We start from the raw sequence: 16,043 nt of genomic DNA, 5'->3' as shown, positions 1-16,043 counted from the left end.
AATGCATTTAATTGAAAATGAATCTGACTTTTCATTTGGTGGTTAGCATTTCCCCTTTATTCCTGGCAAGTTTTTTGCTTCTTTATTTTTTTCCCTCTCATTGCACATGTTGATCCTTTTGAAAAATGAATGTTTGCCAAATCTAGTCTGAGTTGGAAGGGAAGGTGGGGGAGGGTAGATACTAAAAATTCTGTCCAGAAATATTGGCAACTGATTTCCAATGTACAGGTAGGCTACATGCCTGGTTAAGCAGTTAAATTACAATGACACTGATTGATATTATAAATCACACTTTGAGAAAATGAGTTTTTGAGACTAGTGACACCTAGACTCATTTTTATTTTTCACTTGTATCTTAAGGAAAAAAAGTCAGCACGTGTGGAAGATAATAAAAGTTGTTCTTCCTCTAGTGTGGCCAATTTTTACTTATAACTTTATGCTGTACTCTAGAGACATGAAGCATATCCAGAACTTGATAATTTATTTTAAAATGTAGACAACTATAGTAGACTTTATCTGGGATCGGTTTTATAAATGAAGAGAAAAAGATTTTTTGTTTTTTTTTTGTTTGTTTGTTTTTGTTTTGTTTTGTTTTTTGGTCTCAAAGTGCTTGATTTGAATCCACAGCAATGACCAAAACATTCTTCCTTTGGTTTGGATATGAAATAAACAATTTCAAGAATTTGAGTGGTTTAATCCATTTTTTATTGAAACAGTATTCTTTCACTGACTTGTAACCTGTTTATATGATGTGTCTTTTATAGAGGTGTTCCTCATATGTCAGTACTTGGGTCTGCTACTGTGTGTACATCCTACATGACTGTCAATAAAGAAAGTTCAGTAGGGCAAATATTAAACAGAATTATCAAGTTCAGGGCAGTGAGTTTGTGTGAGAAAAATGAGGCATACAATAAAATTCTGCAAGTCCTTTCAGTATCTTGCCTTCACCAATAAACTGAAGACTTGTGAAAAATATGACTATGCTTTAGACACTCTGAGGAAATATTTAAAAAGAAATTAAACAAGAAACCAGGCGCCTCTAGGTAGAGTAAAAGAAAAACATTAAAATTTCATAATAGTTCTAGAATTTGCTCGATAAATCTACACTGGTATCAGAATAATATCCCAGACAATGAAAGTACTGTGAGCCCTAAGGTTAAGTGAGAGCTTGTAAGGAAAATTATAGCTGCACAAAAACATTGTAGACTTCCAAATTTTAAAGGCATTAAACATTAAGGATAAACACATACTTTGCTCATTTCCTTGGATTAAGTATGGTATTTTAGAAAGGTGTGCACTTTCCCCATTATGCCCATCAAATTTTGAAAACACAAATTTCAATCTGCATGTAGTCATAAAGAATATTTGACTTGTGTTTATTTGCATGGGTTAAAACAAACCAAAGTACTGAGTATAACTTATGGGAAAAACCTAATTTGTAAGTGTGTTTACATTTCAACTGAAATGACTTAAAAGAATCATGACACTGTATTCTAGGGTCTTTGTATGTCAACTGTAACTGACTTAATAAGAGAAATATAAATATATTTTTCTGTTTAAAATTTTTGTATTTAAAATCATTAGAGCTGGGCTATCTCCCCACCATTATTGAATTACTATAACTACTGCTTTGGGAGCTAGAATATATTTACTGGTGATTAATTCTCTACTGTATTTTATTCTAAAAAGATCTGGCTGTCATTAAGAAACAACAAAATAACCTCAATTTACAACTCTTCCTTTTATTTTTTAAGACATAAACTTCAATAACTCATTAAGGCTAGAAATAACCTCAAATATATAACTGAGATGTATGCTAATTTAGCCACAACCTGAGACTTAATATAGAAGTGTATTAAACGTGTACTATGAAAAGAGAGATCTAAGAGAGTACTATATAAAATTGGTGGCAAAAAATTTTAGCCTGCTGCTTGAAAACTTGCTCCCCCCCACCACCCCCAGAACTTAAATGCCCCACATATCACTGTGCTATGTTAGATGCGTGGCTATAAAATTGTGAAAATGAAGTCTTTTCTGGTAGCAAAAGGGTTAAGTTCTTTTTGCTTTACCAGTTTCAAATTACAATGAGAAGCCTCTTCTTTCCCAGCAGGGTTGTGCTTACATTACTCTTTAGATCTCCCTTGAAGAGGGCTGGTATATTTGTGCCTGCTGGAGGTGGAATTAACAGTTAGAAGGAGAAAGGGATTGAATGGACTTACAGGAAGGTTTTCAAGTAAATTCAGGGAAACACATTTACTTGAATAGTACAACCTTGAGTGTTACTTTACACTAAGACGACACAAAAGATGTTAAAGTTATCACCAAGCTGCCGGACAAATCTATATTCCAACACCAAGGTGCAGATCAGCATAGATCTGTGATTCAGAAATCAGGATTTGTCTTGGAAAGAGCTCAAGGGTTGAGAAGAACTCAAGAGCAAGTGAAGATAACTTTGGGAACTACAGTTTATCAGAAGATCAACTTGCGTTAATCCAAATACCAAAGGCCTGATTATCATAAATTTATATAGGAATGCATAGGTCATCTGATCAAATAATAATAGCCGTCTTCTGCTACATCAATGCAGCAAAAACTCTTAACAACTGTGGATAATTAGAAATCCAAGTTTCAGCTTTCTTAGAGATAACTACTCTTGACATATTCCAAAATATTTAAAATAGGACAGGAAAATCCGTGAGGATGTTATGTTCAGAAATGTCACTGTCATGAAGAATAGGTAAATTTGTTTTTTCAGCTACTGGGAAAGCGTACCTCCTAGGAACTTTTACATTTTTTTTTTTTAAGAGGACAAGAAGGACTAAAAATATCAACTTTTGCTTTTGGACAAAAATGCATCTGACTGTATTTCTACTTAGGAGTATTGTGGGTTTCCTCTGGAGCTGCTGGGTTCTAGTGGGTTATGCAAAAGGAGGTTTGGGAGACAATCATGTCCACTCCAGTTTTATTTATAGAAGACTACGGAACCACGAAAGACGGGAAATACAGAGGGAAATTCTCTCTATCTTGGGTTTGCCTCATAGACCCAGACCATTTTCACCTGGAAAACAAGCTTCCTCTGCACCTCTCTTTATGCTGGACCTATACAATGCTATGGCCAATGAAGAAAATCCTGAAGAATCGGAATACTCAGTGAGGGCATCCTTGGCAGGAGAGGCCAGAGGGGCAAGAAAAGGATACCCAGCTTCTCCCAATGGGTACCCTCGTCGCATACAGTTATCTCGAACGACTCCTCTGACCACCCAGAGCCCTCCTCTAGCCAGCCTACATGATACCAACTTTCTGAATGATGCTGACATGGTCATGAGCTTTGTCAATTTAGGTATGTTGTTCTTTTATTTGTTAAACTCTGCTATTACAAAGTGGAAGTTTTACTAATAGTAAAGTAGCTGCCTGGTAGGTGGTCATGTTTATATAGAGTCATTTTCTATAACTCTCCTCCAGCTTCTGTTTCCTTTCTCTCACTGAAGCAATGTAAGATTTTGCTTTAGGCAACAAAATCATACACACACACACACACACACACACGTATGTACGTGTATATATTATATATACATGATTTTTTAAATATGAAAAACTAAAATTAAACACTTATGGTTGGGCAGACTTGGGTCTTTTTAGCTCTTGTTAAAATTTCAACCTTGCTTTAATGTATGAATAAACAGGCAGTAGTCTACAAAAAAGGAAAATTTATGAGGATAGCTATGCTATGGGCACAAAGGTATTAATACAAATAAAAAAGAAACAAGCATTTACAGACTGAAAAGTAAGAGTGACACTAAAACATTTTTTTGTTAGCAATTTAGCAAACATATAAATATACATAGGTATGCCACCTAAAAACTCTCATTTGGGGGAGATAACTACTGTGAAAATATTAACATGCAATTAACTAAGATCAAATACTATTGTAAAAGATTACTATCAAAGATTTTCAGGGAGAGATTCTGAAATGCTATGAAAAATAGTTTGGAAAAGAAGCTTCAAACTAACATTTCTTAACTTCTTAATGATGAAACGATATCCTTCCCATTTGATTATTTCCAGAAGCAAGAGAAATATAAAACATGCTATGTGGTCTTTACCTATGCAAAATTTTCCTTTAAGATGAAAAATGAATTGAAAAATTCTTTAATTAGCAACATTACTAGAGAATACTTTTTTAAATTATATTTTTCCCAATGCTGGTACTTTCATGGTAGTTTTTAAATATTGACCATATCAAATGGTAAATTAGTGTCCAATATTTTATGTCTCAAAAATATTAAAGAGTTAACAATTCAAAGTGATTTTAAACGGGCTTTAATTAAAAAAAAAATGTTTTACTCGAGTCTGAAGATGAAAATTTACTATCTTCAGACATTCAAAATATCATAGGATATATTTATTTTTAAAGATACAATTTCATGAACAAATTGAATCAACTTGATAAAATTAGAACCATTTTAATGTAAAAACTTTCAAAACTTTGAAAACTGCAGTCTGCTTTGACATAAAATTGACATGTTTTGTTATACTTAATTAAAACCTTCCTCATATATCTCAAAGAAAATAGTCTTTGAAAGTCAGATAGCAACAAATTTAAATACATGAATGTTTTTATAATACATGTTGCTTAAAATGCTCTGCTCATTTGCTCTTAGCAATTCTACCATGAAGGATAAGGTGCTTAATAAATCATGTTTCATGTTACTAGAGACAAAGCTCTCATTATGAAGTTTTAGTAAGTCATCATTGGTTGCCCTAATCAGGTGTTCTGGAGGCCTTTTCTTCTACATATAATTAACAGGTTTCGTTAGGAAATTTCAAGCCATTAAATATGGCTTAATTCTAAATTAGTTTGATTGCTTTTTCCTAGTATAAGTGGTAAATGCACTGTGGCTCATGGTATATTTTACTTTGTTGCAATTTCTAAAGCATTAGTCAATAATTTAAAGGAGTTTTAATATTTTAATAGAAAAATTTCAATCAGCATGATTTACATATTCATAAAATAAAATCATTGAAAAAATTAGTTCGGGTCACGTAAAATCTGACAGGGAGGAATGTGTTATGTACTTTAAAAAACAATAGCTCAGTCATGAATCTGTTCTAAAATATATTTTATTGCAATCAAATATTTTGATCATTCACAAAATAAATATATTTTAGAAAAGAATTAAGCATGATTTTGGAATGAATGTGCCATTACTTTTTATACATTTACACAGAATAAGAAAACCAAAACAATAATAAACAGTTGTATTCGTGACTTCTTGGACCATTTTATCATTAAAGAATACTTACATTTTTTAAATCAATGAAATTTTGGTTGTATTGTTTGGATATAACAACAAAGCAGCTTGCTAACTATATCGTGAAACACAATTATTCATTTTACTCTGGAGGAATAATATCAGATAAAACCTTCAGGAAATATTTATTTTTATCATGCTTCAACTGCTGAGTAGTGATTTATCTTCAATCATAAACCATATTGGTTTTTTTATTTAATAATTCCAAACTAAATGTCTCACGTGAAATTACTGACAAATTGATTCTGATACTGAGTATTTCTTTGTAGTCTCTGAGGAAAATCGAACCATAATTTTATTTTATCCTTAGACCATGCTTTCTAACATATCCAAAGCTTATAACCAATCACTGCTTAGTAAAACGCTTTAACTTCTGTATTCCTTCCATACTAAAATAGCTCAAAGCATACTTAGAAGAGGTAAAAGTGTAATATCATGATTAACTGCATTAAGAATTTCAGTGGTTCTTAATGTAACATTCATTAACAAATAGTATCTGCCACTTTTATCATGTTCTTAGAAGACTCAGGGGGATTTTATTTATTTATTTATTTATTTATTTATTTATTTATTTGTCTTAAAAGATATGTGTATAGTGGGGGCTAAAGGCAAATTACTAAATTAGCAATAGGCAAGGGATTTGTATTGAGGAAGTCACTTGGATGTTTAAATATGTGAAAAGAATCTGTTGACTGTCCCCATAATAAGGTGAATTACATTAAAAGGATGTAGCAGTATTCTCTTTATTAATGCTTGTGTGTCATTTTCAAGTCAAATAATGGATTTTCTACAATTATCTTGTCATTCAGGAAGACATTTTTTCTAACATTAGTTTTGCTCAAGAACAATTAAAATGTATTTAAACTCTGTATCATATTTAACCAACGAACCATTTTTTAAAATTTCAGATAAGATTAAATTTGTTTGTTCCTAAATGAAAACTAGATTACAACTTCCTAAAAGATAAAAATAAAATGTGAAAAAATTGCCTTAAGGTCAATGTAAACATGTAAATAGGAACACAAACACATTATTTTGACCCTTATGTTGTTTTAGTGATTTGCTCACTTTGAAGAGATAAATATTAATTGCTGTGTGAAGAGAAACTTCTCACTGTATTGGATTCACTATTTTTAGGCCAACTTTTGTCAGTCTCCTACTGTCCAGATTTTATAGGTTTACTCTTCTGCTTTGTCCCTGAAACTGGTGACTATCACAGGGATCTTTACTTAGTCAACACCATGTTATTTTGTTAAGAACAAAAATATCTTTTCGATAAAACTTTTCTTTTTTAACCATCTCTCTTTCAAAAATGTTAAGGATAGTTTATATATCAGATATCTATGCCAATAAAAGGGAAGGTTAGGTAACTTGCTTATAATTTTTAATTATATCTTCTGTTTACATTAAGATAAACATATAGTGTATTTCTAAGATCTTTAAATTTAGAATGCAATTTTATTTGGAAATTTGGCAAGGGTACAATTAAAATGATGTCTTATTGTAGATGTTTTGAAGGAAATTACAAAAAGCAATAACAAGGGAAATTTACTTCTGTATTATTCCCTGTCTACGTGTATTTCTCCGATAAAGAAGAATTTGGAGTTTTTTAATGATTTCTCATTGGTTGGATTGGAGTCAAAAACTTTAGGTATATTTCAAGAACATATATTAATTCAAAAGCATGAAAGCACATAAATATGATACTTGATTTTTTTTAAATTTTATAACATATTTAGCATGTTATGATACGATGCAGAAAAAAAAAATACTTTTAGAACCTTAAATTAAACCCTTCTCCCTTTACTTCCCCAAATCATTAAACGGACCTATTACTGGAAGAAAAAATGCTTATGTTCTCGGTTGACAGGTTTGAAAGACATCATTGATATTTATTGTTGCTTTTGGCTGACTCAAGTGCCCAGTGGACAGGAATTTATGCACAGATCTACCTAAAGATGCCTATCTATGTAGTCTCTCCAACAGGGTTATTAACACTTGTGTAACATAAACATACCCATAAACACAAGATTTTTTTTGGGGGGGGTGATGGGAAAGGAAGAAAGATGATCTAAAACCATTATAGTACATATTCATGGGTTATACCTGGAATAACAGATACTAACAACGGGTAAAACAGTAATTCTTGAACACCTTTAACTTTTGAAGAGAAAAGAAGTTGCTGAGGGTGGAAATCTCCTTGCTCTATTCTTCAACAACCTTTGGCATCCATAAATGTGACCCAAGGGATTCTTGTTCATTCTCAAATGATGGGCCTGGCCGAAGAGATAGGTGTAATCATATGGTTTAATTAACAGCTTTTTCTCATCTTAATGGTCCTTCACAAATAGCCCAATTTAAAAGGTGAATAAGAAGTAACAGCTGGAAATGAGATGGTATGATACATGAACCCAAAGGGCTTGGGAAGGTCTCACCCACCACCTCCAGCTCCCCCTTTTATTCTTCCATTTTTTTCAGTATTGCCTCCCTCTCTCTTCACCCCCTCCCCTCACATTATTTGGCCTTTCCTGTTTGCTCTTTAGTTCTCTGGTCTCTCTACCTCCAGGCTTTCTTGGCACCCCTCTCCCTACGCCCCCACCCCTTCCCGAGGTCTGCCTTTGGTCCTTGTTTCTTCATAGCTGGAGGCTTAGATTAGCTGAAAATCAATTAGTTACAGCTTGATCATTTAGGGACAGTCTCCTGTTTCTCTGGTGTTGAGAAGGAAAAGGTTATGATGTGCCAACTGCGGCCTCAACTCATCAGGAGAAAAGCTCCCCAGGGCATCAGGACTTCTCTGGCTGTGGCCATCCCCTGTAATTGTTTCTTCACCACCCTATTCTTCTTTGCCTCCTCACCTCTCCTGGAGGATCCCATTGACAGAATTTAATTGTTTTTGCCTTCCCTACTTTATAGCATAATTAAAATTTAAAAGGGGACATTTAAGGGAAAGTAAAAAAAAATGAACAAAAATAACACTGATAGAAAATGTAATTCTCTGTTAGTTTATAAAACTCCTTAGCTTACATTATTTTTAACACTCGTGTCCCATCTGTGAAGAGATTATTTCCTTTTTTTTTTTTAATTGAGAAAGAGGATGAGGGAGGACAAAAAGATCAAGAGGAGAGAATAATGAGGATGAAACAGAGAAAGAAATACAGTAATTTTTTAACAAGCCCTTAAAAGAAAGAGAATGAATGAAATGAGTCACTAGAGGCTGGTCTTTGGGTCGTGCAGGTGGAGGATGTGTTGGGAAATCCTCAGTCTACCTCATACTGACACAGCAGCTAATTCAACATCCCCAACCACATCGGCTCCAGGGGGAAACCCTTTCATCTTTCCACACTAAAATACCGAAGTGGGGAAAAGGGAGGGGGGCTGTGTGTGTGTGTGTGTGTACAAGGAGCGTACAGACAGGCTACTCACATTTACAGTCATAAATAATGCAGTGGCTCAGCTTGAAAAAACCACAGGTTAAAGGAAGGGGCTTCCCTGACGCACAGAGAGGGGCTGAGATCAGAGGAGCCACTGAAAGGGTTGGAGCCAAACAATGAATCCCTTGTTCGAAGTCGTATTTATGAGTGCTTCTTTGCACCTTCACTTCATATTTTATTGGCTGGGCTGTGGGGTTTCCCCATTTGCTCATCTCTTAAAATAATACCCTTGGCTGAGATATCCTTTAAAATGCACTAGTCAGCCCTGACAACTGGCTCATTTATTTGGGGGGAGAAGGGAGTCTGTTGTGATTTTGATGTCCGATTGGGATGTGTAAGATCCAGTTGCCGATCTTAAAGTGATGACAGAAGATAAAAATAATACTCGGGGTATTTACCTGCCTTTCTCAGAGATATTTACGAGAATCTGAGAATCCACGTAATCAAGTAGTAACCCCTGATTTGCGTGAGTCTTGTCTAAACGAGGGCATAAAATTATCACCCAAGAAAGTAGAAACAAAATCTATTAAAGTGTGCAATGCTTCAAATGAAGGAAGAGACATTTCTGATTAGCAAGAAGGATCTTTAGAGGTTTGGGGGAGAAAGGAAAATAACAACGCTCCATAACCAAAGAGAGGAAGGCAGTGAGTTATGTAAACATCACATAAAACTTAAAAACCAAGACGTGTGATTTTATGTAATGGGATTGGTATAGAAACTAAACTGGGATATGTGCTATTTTATAAGTTCTAAGACAGTGAAGACCCCTGTCTTCATAAGGATGTGGCCTTTATTATTTTTTTAATTTATTTTTTATAAGCAGTAGAGTATTGGTGCTTGCATTAGAAGAAACAACTCTGTATTGTAGAAATAAAGGAATCTAATTAAATTATCCCTTAGATATTGTGTTTATTTAACTTCTTTCTGGAAGTAAATAACAATTTTTATTGTTCTTGTTGTTTATCGGCTATCCCGGAGGTGTTAGGGAATAAAGAATATAGTTTGAGAAAGTCAAGACAACCAGGTGTAGATCTCATTTCGATTTTATTCAGAACCAAGAGACCTGTCAAAACCAAAAGATTTATTAACATTTATAAGCCCCTTCAGCTATTCTTATGTTGTATGATATGAGAAATTCAATTTTATTTGTGAGGCATAGTTTTTCTGTCCCTATGGTAACTTTGTGATTAGCCTTCCTATGTAGGAGACATAGTTATTGCTAGAGTCTTAAGTCCGTGGCATATTACTGGACACATGCCTTTAAGGTTTAATTACAGACTAAACCTGATTATATTCCTTTCTGTGTTTCCATCACAGGAGCAGAATAGCATAGAAGAGGCCAGAATACCTGGATTAGAATCCCATATTCCATACTTTGTAGCACTGTGACCTTGGGCAAGTTACTTAAATTCTCTCTGTGCCTCTAGTTCCTTATCTAAAAAGTACCAATAATAATGCCACCTTCCTCATTGTGCGTGGAGAGGATTAAATGAGGTAATAGGCATATAATGTTAAGAATAACATTTGGAGCATAGTGAGACCTCAGGAAATAGCTCTTACTGTTACTAGAGTTGCATTTGTATCCAGTGTCTGCACTACATCTGCAGGAGTGGCTAAACAGCTTGTGGAGCCCACTGCAAAATAAAAGTGTGGGGCCTCAGTGTTCCAAAATGATCAAGAATTCCAACATAGGGGAAGCAGAGTATAAGCTCAAGTAGGAGGTCCTTCCGAGTGGGGAGTCTGTGCAACTGCACAGGTCACATGCCAGAGAAGATTACATGTTATGACAGCAGGAATCATGTCCTATTCATCCCTTTTTATCCCCAGGGTGTATCAGGGTCCCAGAGAAAAAAAAAAAAAAAAAAAAAAAAAAAAGAGCCAGCATGAGCAAACTGAATCATCTAGGAGAGTTTACCTAATGTTGTAATATTTATTGAGTTGTGGGCAGAGATTTCTGGCAAAACGGGATAAATGTGGCACCTGGAACAGCGAGGGAGCCTTCCTTCACTACTTCTGGGCAGGGAGCAGAAACAGTTACCAGAAAACTCAGAGGAGAACTTTAAGGGGACGGTATCCTGACAGGAACTGTAGCCTTTGTGAGAGATGCCATGTAGCCAACCCCTAAAGACTCAGCAGGGAGCGAGACCCAGGAATAAATACCCAGACCACACTTCTCGGCCATGTTTTCTTTGGCCGATCCTCACTGAAAGCCACAGGGCCGTGGAGCCTACTGGTGGAGCTCATGAAAGTCAGCCTCCTGGTGCAGAGAGCAGAGTTGAGAGATATGGAGAGTGGACCTCGAGGCAGACACTGAAGATATTTGGCACAAATAGATAAATGAATATTAAGTGTTTCATTACTATAAGTTACAGAATCACATCAATTTCAACGCAAGATAATTATATATCTATATAGACATATAGATATATATCTGTGTGTGTCTATATACACACACATGCATTAACCTTCATCCTACTAATTTATTATAAAATGCAAGAGATAATCATGATTTAGCATGGACGTTATTAACTCCACAAGTTGGTGAGGTGGAAAATGCGCATGGCATGCTGAAAAAAATTTTTAAATTGTATATGGGTCAGTAATTTCATGTGATCTATTAAGATGATTTCAGAGCAAAGTGAATGAAAAACAAAAATCAAAAGTCCAAGGAGAAGTAGCACTTTTAGATCACAAAACGAACAGTGGACTGTAGCTGCCAATCAGAAAGCTTAGTGCGGAGAGCACTAGACTACATGCAAATAGGCAGAGCAATTGCCGAGCAAATATGAAGAGCGATATATTTTCTCAGTCTTTCCATCTGTTTGTTCTCAATCCTTGGTCGTTCTTCCTGAAGTGACCCATGACTGTGTGCGAAGGCATTGTGAGTTCTGAGTGGAATCACCCGATATCCTTCGTGTTAATGTTTCAGGCAGCAATAATGTTGGGATGAGGGAAATTGGGATGATTGTTGTTCTTAGTTACTACCTTCACTCTCTTCTGGCAGTGTTCTTGTGACTCACGGAGGCAAAATTTACTGGAGGAGCAGGTATTTCTGCTATTTCACTCTCATAAATAACCAACTGCTGAGCCTGGAGGCCCAGAGCCATACCCCTGCCCTTTAATCACAGACCAGCACAGAGTAGACAACTCCTTTCCAGTATAGCCTATGTTCCCCTTCAAAGCTGCTAAGGATGGTAATTTTAACCTGATTTTATGTCTGTAATTATCAAAAACAGAGGAAGAGAGGGTTCAGCTTGGAAATTGTATAAGCTCCTCTACAAATAATCTTGATGCAGGCATTGAGGACTTATTTAGTCAGGAAGAATGAAGGTCAGCCATTAAATAGGCTTTATGGTTAGTGTTTTGTAGATGCTTTCTTTGCTCAGAGGGAAGAGGGATTACTTAGTTCTTGATCTCTCTCAGAATAGTGTAAATGTAGGTAGGGTCTTTGGAATCAGACCGGTTTGAAACCCATCTTTGCATACAGTTCCATGTCCTTGAGCAAACTATTTCATTTTACTAAAACTGTTTCCTCATCTGTCAGGTGGAGATCCTAATACAGAATTGTACATAATAAAGTAAGGTTGGAGACCTTTAAGACTACATGAAAAAAGTACTCAATTAACAGTCCCCACTCCTACTACAACTACTTCTACTAGAGTCTATGGTGTTCTTTAAAAAAAAAAATTGTTTAATGTTTAGTTATTTTTGAGACCAAGAGAGACAAAGCATGAGCAGGGGAGGGGTAGAGAGAGAGGGAGAGAGAGAATCCCAAGCAGGCTCTGCACTGCCAATGTGGAGCCTGACTTGGGCTGGGTCTCATGAATCATTAGACCTGAACTCGATCTCATGGAGTTGGATCCTTAACTGACTGAGCCATCAGGTGCCCCAGGGATGACTCTCTCCCAGTTGACTGTTGACAGACTGTATTCTTCCCTCATCAGGTTTTCTTGAAAAAAAAAAAAAAAAAAAAAAAAAAAAAAAAGGGTGAGTCCCTGAGAGAGCCAAAAGGTAACTGTGGGGTTTCCCTTTGAGGACCCAGAGGCAACATTTTCTGTGATGTGCTACCGAAAAGTGCTTTTCATGATACCTTTGGCCAGATCCTTAGAATGAACTATGGTTTTACTTTAGTTCCAGATATTACCTATTCTATTTCCTTGTTTGTTATGGGGAAGAGGAAGCTGATTGCAGGCCAAAGTAATAATAAACAATTAGAAAATATTTGGTTGGGAAGACATGGGCACTCTCTAAAAGGCCCTTTGAAAGAAGGGGAGAAAAATCTTGAAGGGTTTTAATGCTTATTTTCATAAGTCAACCTGTTTTTTTTAGTTTTAATGTTTTAAAAAGTTGATCTATGATGAAAATCTTGGTGAATAAACTCCTCAACTCTAAACAGAAAAGCCACTCTGTTCAAATAATTGCTTAATCCAGGAACTTTTTGTATTGTATGTAACTCAAATCATGTTTGAATGTATGTTTTTCTGATTTGTAGCTGTTCGCATTACTATTTGCATTATTATTATCATTTTATTTCTATTTAATACCATTTAGCTTTAAGTATTTTGACATTCCTAAACTATTTGTTTGGGCTGTTTATTTTTTTTCAGACAACAGTCACTTCTTTTTATTACTTTTCTTGAATTGCGTTGTGTGATATTTTGAAGCAGGATGGAAACTTATGAGTTTGATCTGAAAAGTCAAACAAAAGGCATACGTGTTTATAATATCCATATTATAAAGTCATCACATTGACTTATGATATTTTATATAATACATTGAGTGGAAAAATATGAATTTTTTTTTGTTATTTGATAGCTTGCTGAAAGATGGTCTTTGTTAACTTTTTAATTATGATGAGTAAAGTTCTTAAAATAAAGGTTCTAACTATATATATTGACCTATTCAAATCAACATGTAAGATTTTTCTCTTCCCTACTGCCATGTCAAAACATTTACCATTCTACCATTACCTTTCACTTTGAGGAAGAATTTATTGGAATTAAGCAAACCACTATCATTCTGGTGTGTATGTATGTGATACAATTAAAGTATATGACATTGTCACATATATATAGTTTTAAGTTATAGTATAGTTGTAGCAGTAGTAATTAAAGCAACAAAAACAGCAATAAATAGATAATTACTATGCCAGAAACTGGACTGAGTGATTGGCATGCATTATGTTAATTAATTTGCATCTCAATCATATGCATAAGTATTTTTCTAGTCCTATTTTGTTGATGTGAAAGTTGAGACTTCATCAGAGGTCACCCAACTGGTAAATGGTAGAATCAGTACTGGAACTGTGATGTGTCTGGCTACTACTTGTTACCTTGGAAACCCACTTCTGAAAACTAGAAAAACAGTGCAACTTTTAATAACAATAACAATAATGGTTTCTCCTCCTTGAAAGCATTTTTGTGTACAATACGTAGTTTTATCTGGATCGCCGCAGCGTATGACACTTGAGGAAGTAGATGTGATTCCACAGTATATAACATCTCTGGAAACCTGAATTCTGAAAGGTCATTCATTCAGCCATTTGACAAATATAAGCTGATTACCTACTATTGGGCCAGGCACTGTGCGAAAGACTGTGCCTGTTTTACTGCCAAGATCACGAGGCAAGAGGAACAAGGTCTAGGCCCAGAATCCCCGATTCTTATGCCAGGATTTTTTTGCTCAATATCACATACTTTGAAAAAAATCCACACAAAAATTCCAGTACCAAGTAAAATGAAAAGCACTAGCAAACCTTATCTGAAAGAATATGTCTTGTTATTTAAATAGCCAGGTGTATATTTAAATAACCTTCTGTGTATAGAGAAAATATTTTCCAAATCTTAATCCCTTTAAATGAATTTAAATTTTTTTTAATGTTTATTTTTATTTTTGAGAGAGACAGAGACAGAATGTGAGTGGGTTGGGACAGAGAGAGAGGGGGACACAGAATCTGAAACAGGCTCCAGACTCTGAGCTGTCAGCACAGAGCCCGACGCGGGGCTTGAACTCACGAGCTGCGAGATCATGACCTGAGCTGAAGTCGGATGCTCAACCGACTGAGCCACCCAGGCGCCCCTAAATGAATTTAAAATAAATAGATAAAAGCCTGTTACCAGCAAGCAGAACCTAAGAAGACTTTTAGTCCAAAAGGCATAGAACAAAGGTAGAACCAAGCTTCAGCAAAGCATAGGGGCTCTTTCAGAAATCTGTGTTTGTAGCTATAGGGCTTTATCAATATGGAGGCACCAGTGATTTTAAAGGTGAATCGAAAAGCTCTGGATGCTTCCTGCGTATCCTGGAGCATGAGTTTGGCTTAAACACTCATTATTTATTTGTGTTGTACTGAGGATATAAGGGTAAAATGTCATACAATTTTTCAAAATTAAGTTGTTTGATCTTGTCTAAATCTTGATCCCTGACCTTACCTTACTTCTTCAATGGTGTGCTAACAAGGTTGTGTTCTGTGTATACTTAACTGTTACTGTACATGATGTGGATTCAAGTTATAGTAAGAGTGAAGGGAGACACATTTTCTAATATAGAAACTGGTAGAGAGTTCCAAGAATTGGTATAAAGGCCTCTTTGATACATTGCTTTCAATTTACTCAGGATATTAGGCATTAGGCAATTATTACTTCAAGTTTGAAGTGATTATGGAGGAAAAAAAAACAGACTAATGTTTTATAACTGTGTTACTCTTTACCAACAGTCTGCTGTAACTGTGAAGTAAATGTTGCAGCAAAATCAGATCTAAGTCTGCTGGTACTCCAACACAGTTATTGGTGTTTACCTATCAGTTGATACAAACAAACCGCCAGATTATCCAAGTGAAATAATAATAGAACTGAAGATGTGCAATGAGTTCTGCTCTACTTGGAATTCACTGTCTTCCACAGGTAGCATGTATCTGGTGTGAATGAAATACAAGACAGGGCACTAACAGTATTTCAAGTGTTCACTCATTTCATTCTCACAAAAAGATCCTACTTTAGAGATGAGGAAAGTAAGACCCAGCAATGTTAAGTCTAGTCCAAAGTCCTACATCTTGTAAGAGGAGGAACTGAATTCAGAGTCCAAGCTATCACTGCTCTGCTTTGTTACCTTTGTGAATGTAATTGGGAAGGCTGCCATTGGGACATTGTTTCAACTCTTTGTAAAGTTCTTTATATTTCCCCAACATTTTGTGCATTGGGTTTGGAATATTTTAACTTCATTAGTAATGCTTTATATTTAAAATTTTTTTAATGTTTATTCTTGAGAGAGAGAAAGAGAGACACAGAGAGACAGAGAGTGCGAG

The 16,043-nt window shown here is 35.3% G+C and overlaps 1 protein-coding gene across 1 annotated transcript in view; it reads left to right on the top strand.

The window, feature by feature from the left end:
- The first annotated feature begins 2,620 nt into the window (after positions 1-2,620).
- Positions 2,621-16,043, top strand: part of BMP5 (bone morphogenetic protein 5) — a 112,705-nt gene continuing 99,282 nt past the window's right edge. The window contains exon 1 of the mRNA XM_042937329.1: positions 2,621-3,340. Coding sequence (XP_042793263.1) covers positions 2,851-3,340 — 490 coding nt within the window. The 5' untranslated portion in view covers positions 2,621-2,850. The remainder of the gene's footprint in view (positions 3,341-16,043) is intronic.

Source organism: Panthera leo, chromosome B2 (assembly GCF_018350215.1).
Source record: "Panthera leo isolate Ple1 chromosome B2, P.leo_Ple1_pat1.1, whole genome shotgun sequence".
In the NCBI taxonomy this organism is placed as follows: Eukaryota; Metazoa; Chordata; class Mammalia; order Carnivora; family Felidae; genus Panthera; species Panthera leo.
Note: the sequence above shows the minus strand (reverse complement) of the source record. Positions and strands in the feature narration are given on the sequence as shown.